The sequence below is a fragment of the Pteropus alecto genome, unplaced genomic scaffold (genome assembly GCF_000325575.1).
Source record: "Pteropus alecto unplaced genomic scaffold, ASM32557v1 scaffold146, whole genome shotgun sequence".
In the NCBI taxonomy this organism is placed as follows: domain Eukaryota; kingdom Metazoa; phylum Chordata; class Mammalia; order Chiroptera; family Pteropodidae; genus Pteropus; species Pteropus alecto.
Window position 1 is genome coordinate 24,821,335 of NW_006442107.1, and position 10,379 is coordinate 24,831,713.

Here is a 10,379-nt window from a genome sequence, read left to right on the forward strand (position 1 = left end):
GAATTAGCTTTCACCGTTCTCCAGTACCATGTAATAATCGGGAGTTAGGTACATAATACAGTCAGTAATATATTTTATTAATTATTGCATTTTATTTCTGATGCTTCACATTCTAGAAAAAGGTACACGAATTGTGTTAATCTGTTTTAAGACCTTTATGATCTCAGTAAGTTTGAAAATGTTCAGGTATTACCATTTTTTAAAAAGAATATATACTATGTTGTTGGATATAGTGTTATATAAAAGTAAATTAGGTTAAGATAGTTGATTGTGTTATTCAGACTGTTTACATCTTTACTAACTTTTGTCTCGTTGGTAGAAGGATGTTAAAATCAACTATGATTATGGATTTTCTATTTCTCCATTTAATTCTGTCAACTTTTGCTTCATGTATTTGGAAGCTTTCTTATTAGTCACATAAACAGTTATGACCATTAGTCTTCCTATGAATTAAACTCTTTTACCATTATAAAATGTCCTTCTTTATCTTTGATAGTGACATCTACTTGTAGTCACTCCAGCCTTCTTACATTTGCTATTTTACATGATACATCTTTCTTTATAATTTATCTTTCAAAGTATCTATGTCTTTACATTTAAAGTGTGTTGCTTGTAAATGGCATACAGTTGGGTCTTTCTTTTTTATCCAGTCTGACAATCTTTGCCTTTTAATTGGAGATTTTAGTCCATTTACATTTAACGTAATTATTACTATGATGGGTATAAGATTTACCATTTTATTATTTTTCTTTTTGTTGTTGTTATTCCTCTATGCTCCCCACTACTTTTTTTTTTTCTTTTTAGGTCTATGAGTTTGTGTATTTTTATCAAATTTGGAAAATTTTTGCCATTGTTTCTTCAAGTATTTTTCTGCTCCATTCTCTCTCTCTTCTCCTGAGATTACAATTTTGTGTATGTTGGATCTTAGGATATTGTCCTACAAATCATTGAAGTTCTATTCTTTTTTTCAATCATTTTTTTCTCTCTCATATTTAGATTGGATCTGCAGTTTGCAAATCCAGTGAATTTTTTATTTCAGGTATTGTATTTTTCTGGCCTACAATTTTAATTTTTAAATAGGTTTTATTCCTCTGTTGTGCTTTACTATTTTTTTAATCCATTATGAGCTTATTTTCCTTTATGTACTGGAGAGCATAGTTATAATAGCTGTTTTAAATCCTCATCTATTAATTTTTTTTCATCCATTAATTCTGACATCTAGATCATCTCTGCATCAGTTACATTGATATTCTTATCTCTTGAGTATGGATCACGTGTTCCTGTTTTTCTGCGGTCTAGTAATTCGTGTTCTGGACAATTTGAATGATCCATTGTAGAGACTCTAGGTTCTGTCATATTTTTGCAAAGAGTACTGATGTTTGTTTGTTTTGTTTGTTTGTTTTACCAGATAACTTGGCTAAACTCAAACTTCAAGGTTTGTTTCTTCTGTGGTAGACAGCAGCTGAAATCTCTGTTCAGTTTTTTATCCTTAATTGGACGGCTTAGAGTCTGTGTCACATATGTATAGATGGAGGGTCAGGCAGAGCTTTCGGCCCAATTTTTATCAAGAATTAAGGAATCTCAAAAAAAATGTTTTTTAAGTAAAATAGTTAAAAAATAAAAGGAACAACAACAAAAAGAATTAAGGAGTCTCCCTCTGTGTTTCTCTCTTTTCTGAGATTTCCCCCTTTTTTTTCTAATGGCTATAGTTGTACTGAACTCTGTTTTCTGGTTTTTCCAAGACCATGAGACTGAGCATTTCTATTTGACTTTTACCCCCGTTGAGTAATCCTAACCGGTTCCTCCACGCAGGCAAAAAGCTGTTGTAACAGGAAACTTGCCCAGTGCCATTTTCTTCTTTTAAGTGTCAACTCACATTCAGTTTCTGCCTGCTTTTGGTTGTCCGCCATTACCTTTAGAATTTGTCAAGAGTTTATAGTTATTATTACATGGAAGAATTGGCCCAATAAGATCTACTCTGACATTTCTGGAAGTAGAACCTCTTTGCCTTTTTTTCTTAAGTTGGCATTCAGAACTCTACGCCTATTTTGGTCCTAACCTATTTTTCCATTCTTATTTTTTATCATTACCCTCTATGTTGCATGTTTCAGCTAAGATGATCTAGTTTTTCATCCCTTAGAAAGTTTTATATATACCTACCTTATTTCTTCCTCACATTGCTCCCTTCAACCCATGTTATATCCTACACTTTCTTCTGCTGAAATCTTTACCATTTTTCAAATCTCAGCATATCTGTCTGCCTTTACCATGAATCATTTCCTAATCGACTTTGCCCATCCTGACCTCATAAAGCTTTATTATCTATATCATTCATTGGACATTGAATCATATTCTGTCTTGTGATATCACTTTTGTTGTAGTCACTCAACTGAAAATATGGTGCATTTCTTTTCAACCTAACTAGATTATACTCTCCTTGAGGCCAGGAACCTTACATTTTTATTTCATTTTTCTCCTACAAGCTCTAATTAAATCTTGAAATTAGCTCAGTAAATTTTTGAATGAATGAGTCATTCCATTATTAATATTCACGTAAAGTGCTTAGGACATGATCTGGCATATAACAAACACTAATAAATGTTATCTGTTGTTTTTGTTATTATTATTATTATCTGAAATTAGTGTAGTGATCTCTGAATGTTCCTCTCACATCACCCTTTGCTGATTATTATTTCTATCCTTAGACTCAAAGACTTGTGACTCTTAGAACTGAAAAATATTTAAAGTCATCGATAAAATCCCTTTATTCTGGTAGATTACTAGGCTTGAGCAGATGCAAGGCTTTCTGGTCCATCTCATTGTAATAGTGGTTCTCAAACGGGGGTCTGTAGGTAGCCCCCACTGCAAAGAATTCTTTGATCCAAATGTTCACACTGCTAAAGGTTAAGAAATCCTGTTCTGTAAGTACGTCTCTGCCTTTTATGTAACATTCGTTAAAGGTGACTGCTTCCCTGGTGTTCCATCGTCACAGGAAGTTCTTAATACCAGATTTATTCTTTATTTGCTATTTCTTCTCTTTATATTTTCCCTGTTTTGAGGAGAAAGTTTAAATAGTTAAAATATGCAGGAAAAATAAATTTTGCAGAATAACATGTACATACTCTCTAAAGTTGTTTGGGAAAAATTGTAAAGATTATTTGGAGAGCTGTTACAAAGTTAGCAGAGGCTTATCAAGCACCTTGGAAATAGTAGTTGTTTCTGTTAAACAAAAATTTTAACTTTCCATGGTTGAAAGTCTTTTTAAAAGAAAGGATTTATTAGGCCATTTCTAGCAAAAAAAAAATAGAAGAAGGAGGAGATGGAGAAGGAAGAAGTAAGAGAAAGAAGGAAGGCCCTGGGGCATAGAGTCCAAAGCACCAGCAGCATGGTTAGGTAGAAAAGACAAACCTGTCTGTGGTCCCTGAGTTTTGCAAGCATTTTATAAATCAAGTAGGGGAAGAAATACATAAGCCATTCTGAAAGGATTTACATTAGCTATAGATAAAGGGGATGGGCGATGGCAAAATGGGTCTAGTTATGGGATAGGCACAGCAGAGTCCGTAAAGCTCATGTGTAAACAAGAAGCAGAGACTCCTGGAGTTCGACCGCACACTTGACTATTCTCTCTTTTTAGATAATATTGGAAATAGTCACCTGGACGTGAATTTAATAATTCTAACATGTACTAAGGAGTGTGAGCAGTCTTTTGTTGGTTTTGCCCTGCAATTGTTAATCGAGTAGCCCCTTTGTGTCTCTTCCTTCTACCCTTTGGCTATTCTAATTTTAATTTAGTACATTTCAGAATTTTTTTCTTTTCATTTCGCAACCGGCTCTTTTAGCTTTATGTGTAAAGGGTTCCCTTATGACTGCCAGGGCAGAAAAGGGGTTAAATAAAAGAAGAAGCTAACTGCTTGTCACCAACTGGATTGGAATCGAGGGACAGAATAGCAGCTCTCATTCTGCCTTCCTCTACAGCTGCTTTCTTTGATCGTTCATTCTTCCTTATCTCTCTGCCCCATTTCCAAGACTAGAAGTATATACAATGATGACTGCTACTGACTCAACTTGTCAGGAACAAAGGCCCATGGAGACATCAGTACAACTCTTCCTCTAGCAATAGATACCAGAGCTGTGATCCACTTTACAAAGTTGCCTGAAGAAAAGTGCAGATATTCCAGTCTGCAGTTTGGAAGAAAATCCCAGATGTATAGGCTGCTTTTTCATGAGTTTGCAGATCACCTTTTTCTTTGCCCTCACTAGTTCTGTTCTTTCACTGGCAGTCACATGGTGATATCTTGCCCCAGAAGCCATTTTTATCCTTATGGAGTGTTTGTACTCTAAAAGTGGTTCTGTTCTGAATGACTAGGACCTTCAAGGTTCAGGATCACAATTAACGTTTGCCCCAATTCCTACGTAACTTAGGTGATTATGCAAGTAAATACAAGTGGCTAACTTGAATTTTATTTATATCTAATGTGTCTTGCCATTTTTTAGTAAGAAAAGATTAAGGACTAACTGACCCTACTCTAACTTTTCTGCATGTTTTTATAGTATATTTAAGATCTTCCTTTGAGTAGTTAATGAAATGTAATATTCCTAGCTTTTTCTCAAGTTAGAATTCTGAGATTTTTAAATATTTCTTTCAGTTAGACCTAATAAAATTCTCCACATGACCTTTCAGATGCAAGAAAGAATTCCTTTTCAGAAATGTATCCTGAATATCACATTGAAATCTAACCCCTCTGAGAAAAGAGTCAGAGTTTTTGACTCTTGTTTTGTAAGAGTCAAAACAAGAGTCAATCGAACCCCTCTGAGAAAAGAGTCAGAGTTGTTGACTCTTGTTTTGTAAGAGTCAAAACAAGAGTCAACAACTCTGACTCTTGTTTTGTAAGCCAGTCAGCTTACTGGTGCTTAGAACCTAAGCAATGATGAGCAACACCCTGAAAGAAGGAAATTAGAACCTTAAATAGTCTTGATTGATTGAATAAGTAAATAATCAAAAACAAAATGAATTTTAAACAACATGACTATAGATTCACTAAATCAAAGAGAACCTGTGCAAACACAAATCAGGATTTTGTTTGAGGATGGCAAAAAATACATATCTGGGGTTATGGCTGATTGAAAGTTCAGTGAGAGTTAAATATTTTAAATGCAGAATGATTTTTTAAAGCTAGCATGAAGCCCCAACTGTCATTTCTACTAATAGCTAACGGTCATTGTGTATTTACCATGAACTAAGACTGCTTTGAGCCCTTTACGTGTGACTATCGACCCAGGAGAGGCAAACAGGATTATAGAAAACACAGGTAGTCTTTCCTCCCCTAAATCAACTGAACACGCAGCAGTAGCATAGTGGGGGGCCCATCCTACCACCTCAGGTGCTAGGTCCTTGCAGCTCTACCTGTAGTAATGTTTTCACTGCAGATAAAATTCTAGCTTCCGTGTTTGCTGAACCTGGAGGGAACAAGAACTACTTCTTAGGATAGGAATAGATACTTATTAATGTTACAGATAGAATAAGTAGAAGATTTTTTAAATATTTGAAGTAAAAATATTGAGATCTGACTAGTATTTAGAATTGTTTTAATAACATTTATTGGAGGCCTACACATATGCATAGGAAGGTGTAAATATTCTTCTTTTGATTGGAAAATTTAACATCACTTCAATATACAGTTTTCTGATTTGAATCCATTGAATTTAGAGAACTGGAAATTTATTTTAGTGCACTTAGATGAAATTGTCAAGCATTCTCATGTCTTTGGAACAGATTTTAAAATCTTTTAGTGCTCTAAAAGAGAAAAGAAACAACAACAAAAAAAACCTTTTTTTCATAAGATAATTTTAATATTATATTGTGAGCAAGAATCGTGTGTAAAAATAACAAAAATTGTTTCCTGGTTTTCAGATGTGTGGTTTTTAACAACAGAGGAACGGCGGGGGAAAATCTCTTGGTAAGTAAATTTAAATTGATAACAACTTAATTTTTAAAAGAGTCATTTCTAGTTTTATAATGAAAAGCAAGTTCATTTTTATTCAACTCTTATGTAAACAATACATAAAAATATGTAATATATCTATTTGTATAAAAATTAAGGTTTCTATTTTGTAACTTTTATACTTATTATATTTTAATATCAATAGATATTTATCTGCATCATTTTTAATGCAAAACACATTTTAAAAAACTTATCTAGTACAAAACAAATTAACCGGTAGTGATACAGAGTGGAAATATTGTATATTGGCTTTTCTTTCTCTAACCCCTAATTTTTTTACTAAGATAGAAGTTCTTTCATCTCTTAGAAAATCATCACTCTATCTGAAGTTAAACCTGTGAGTTGGCATGAAAACTATTACACTCACTGAAATTTTCTTGAAGCTTTTCAATTATTAGTCCCCCACCACTTCAACGGGTCTAATGCAGTTCTATCAGAATCGAAAGAAACTTTTTTTTCACTGATAGAGAATGTTATTAAGACTATAAATAAGTCAGTCATATTGAAAATAAAAATTTATAATCATGTCACTAATGTCGGTACTTTATGAGAACATGGGAGAAAAGAGTTCTTTCTCTTTGCTTTAAAGTGACTTAGGTCCTGAAGGGAATCAAGATCGATATGATTTTAAAAGCTGAAGTTATAAAATATTTACGGTCTTATTCAAGTGCCTCACAATAAAAAGTTTGATGTGAAGGTTCACATTTCTTTATTTATCCAGCCCTTTAGGAATCTTGTAGACAGATGGTGGGTACTCTAAAGGGAAGGATTTGAATTTGTCATTGTGGCCCTGGACCAAACAAATAGCTTGTGAGCAGCTCTTGTCTGCTGTGTATCTTTCTAGGTGCTTCAAGGACATAAAGATGTGGAAGACATGGCTTGAGACTCTCAAGAAAATAACATGCTACAAAGTAAACTTCATTGAGTCCCACAAAGTGAGGGACAAAGATATGTTCATTCAGCAAAGCTGTATTGTGTGCCTGTTGAATCAGGCACTGTACAAGGCAGTGGGGTGAAGAGTGTACACATTATTAAGCACAACCCTAAGCCTTAACAGCTTTTATTTAAGTTGTAGGAGAGAGTCAGATACATAAAAATATGCACAGTACAGTGCCAAATGTAACTGTGGGAAGATTTACTAAGGCTACAGAGCATAAAGGGTTAGAGTAACCATCTGCTTGGGGAAGTGGAAGAACATTGTGATGGAGATAAATTTGCATTGGATCTTGAGGTTTATGGTATTGAACCAGGAGTGGGGTTAGAGAAATTTTCTCAGCATAAAAAGCAAGATATTAAATAGCATGGAATAGCCAGTACTTACTTGTGGAGGGATAATGATGATGATAATTTTATTTAATGTTTATTGAGTCCTTAGAATATATCAGTTATGTCTTTTTATAGTAATATTCAGCAAGAGAAACAACCCAATAATTTAGGAAAGCCTAGCCACTATCGTCCCCATTTACCAGATGAAGAAAATGAGGCACAAATAGGTTAAGAATTTGCCCTAGCCAAGAAATTCAGAGCCAGGATTCAGACCCAGGTAGTCTGACTATATGCCAATGTTCTTGATCATTATGCTGTACTCCCCTCTCATTATTCAGGAAGTGACAGAAATTCTTCTAAAAGGATAGGACCAAATTGTGAAGAGTCATATGTAGAATCCCCAAGAACCATAAAACCATTGACATAAACAAAAAACAAAAAACCTTTTTGGCTTTATTGATGTATGATACATGAAATAATTTTATTATGGTCATGTTTTAGAAAGAGAACTTAAGCAGTGTGTATAAAAGAGATGGAGGAGAAGTGGTCTGGAGGCTGGGAGGCCAGTTATTATATATCTATCCAGTGTTTGAAAGAAGATAGGAGGGAGGAAGAAGAGAAAACAAAAATGAGGGGTATTCACGGGGTGTAAAGAATATTAACTGTTTTGTGGGAAGCGAAGATGAGGGAATTGAAGTTGACATTTCTAGCTTGGTAGATTGGTAAAAAGAGCTGATATTTGCTGAAATAGGAAATTTAGGAGAATTTATGCGATTTTGGTGTAATAAAAATAAATTCGGTTTTAGATGTGTAGGATGCTTTTAGATCTTCTAGGTGGAAATTTCTAATAAATGGTTAGATGTACTGGACTGGCGCTCAGGAGAAATGTCCAAGCTGCAGAAAGAAACAGATTGTCAATGCACAACTGGAATTGGAACTCAGAGTGGTTGAGATTGCTTAGGGGCAATTTGCAGAGCCGAGGGGAGAGGTCTATGGATAGCATCTTAGAACAGAACAAATAGGAGGGAAGAGAGAAAAAGACAAGGAAGAAGCTTGGAAAACCATCTATCCTCGATATTTAAAGTTAACTGGAAATTTACTTTGAAAGAATGCAGCAACCCAATAACTTTTAGCCATAAACTTCCATTGTATTTTTGAAAAATCTCTAACACTTTGAGTTCTTACGAAGGATTAGTATATAGATTTTATTTTATTTTTTTAATTTAAAAAAATTCACTGAGTTCTCAATAAGGGGATGAGAGTAGCTTGGTCTTTGAATTCTTTTACAGTGCACTGGATTGAGTTCTGATGAACTAGTACCCCCAGCAGATATCCGTGTTATAAAGGCTAACGTAATCTAATTTAAGGAAGAATAAGAATGTAAAATGACCACAATGTAATTATAATTATATCCTTTTAGAATAACTAATTTTAAAAAATGTAAAGGAGTAAATTAATTATAATTTAATATGTACTTCTTGTACCCTAATGAATCACAAAAATGAGATGGCAATACTAATTATTAGAACTAGCTTTGATATTTAGATCCCTTGATAACCCTTCTTCTTTCTGCCTTAGAGCTGTAAGTGATTACGTTTCAGACTAGAGAACTCTATGTTTATTTATACCTCACCTTGTTCCAGAAAGGATTTAATGTAGCTCAGACTCAGAGTAAGACCTTAAGGTAGGCATAAAAAAGAAAAGATGAATCAGCAAAGATCAAACTGGAAAGAACTGACTCTAACTGAAATGAATCCAAAAGAGCTGGAAAAGATAAAATGGAATTTAGGGTAAGCAGTTCTAGGAGTGGACAAAATGCAAAAGTAAAAGTTTTGCTGAACTACGTTGATTATATACTTAGAATTTATAGGGCTTACTATGGCTCCTGCAAAGCAGAATAAAGTAGAAATTTTCCATCACCAATTAGTCATTGCAGGATTGAGAGAAAGCCTAAAACCTTGCTCACTAGAAAATGCTAAACCTGCACGTTGCCCTCCCTGAGGCTGTTAGGAGACACATAGTCCTAATCTCAATAGACTGACTCAGATATTCCTGCAGGGTTCTTGGAGTCCTCGGAGTTGATGGTACCTTATCTTGCTCTCTACAGATTGGTTTTCAAGGACAAGAATCCAGAAAGTTATCCACAAACTCCCTAATATTAATAATTACTTTGTGAACTTCCATATTTCCAGTTTAGTTTAGGAATGATCATTTACAGAGAACTCAGCCAAAATTGAGTTTTTTCAAAAGCTGCAGAGGGGTCTCTTCCTTTTGGTTATAAAGTCATACAGACTTATGTGTCCCTAGGCCCAGCAAGAAAACCCTCCTAGCCACTTTGGAAAATAGTCTGGCAACAGGCAGGTACTGGACTTATTGGGGAAATCACTTTGTAAAGTATATAAATATCTAACCACTGTGCTCAATACCTGAAACTGATGTATAGTTGAACATCGACTATAATAGAAAAAAATTTTTTTAATTAAAAACAGAAAAGAAAATAGTCTGGCAGTTTTTCAAGAAGTTAAACATTGAGTTACTGTATTATTCAGTAATCCCACTACTAGGTATATACCCCAAAGAAAAGAAATATATGTTTATACATTAACATATGCAAATATTTATAGCAGCATTATTCATAATAACCAAAAGGTAGAAAGAACTCAGATGTCCATCAACAAACAAATGGTAATTAAAATGTAGTATAGCCATATCGCAGAATATTATTCAGCATTAAAAAAGGAATGAAGTACCAATACATGCTACAACATAGATGAACCTTGAAAACATGCTAAGTGAAAGGAGCCAGTCACAAAAGATCACATGTTATATGATACTAGTTGTGTGAAATATTAAGAATAGGCAAATCTATAGAGATTGAAAGAAAGAGTAGTGGTTGCCTAAGGCAAAGAGAAGGAGGATGACTGCTATGGTAGGGATTTTCTTTTGGGGGTGATAAAATGTTTTAAAATTGTAGTTGTGTTTGAACAACTCTGAATACACTAAAAACCATGAATTGCACATTTTAAATGAGTCAGTTTTATAGCATGTGAATCATATCTCATAAACCTGTTTTTAAAAATGCCTTGTTTTGGTGCTTTCCAGTTCAAATAA

The 10,379-nt window shown here is 34.1% G+C and overlaps 1 protein-coding gene across 3 annotated transcripts in view; it reads left to right on the forward strand.

The window, feature by feature from the left end:
- Positions 1–10,379, forward strand: part of ABHD3 (abhydrolase domain containing 3) — a 37,334-nt gene that overhangs the window by 8,713 nt on the left and 18,242 nt on the right. For all 3 annotated transcript variants that reach the window (XM_015595782.2, XM_006920034.3, XM_015595783.2), the window contains exon 4: positions 5,912–5,957. In XM_015595782.2, the coding sequence (XP_015451268.1) occupies positions 5,912–5,957 (46 nt within the window). The remainder of the gene's footprint in view (positions 1–5,911; positions 5,958–10,379) is intronic.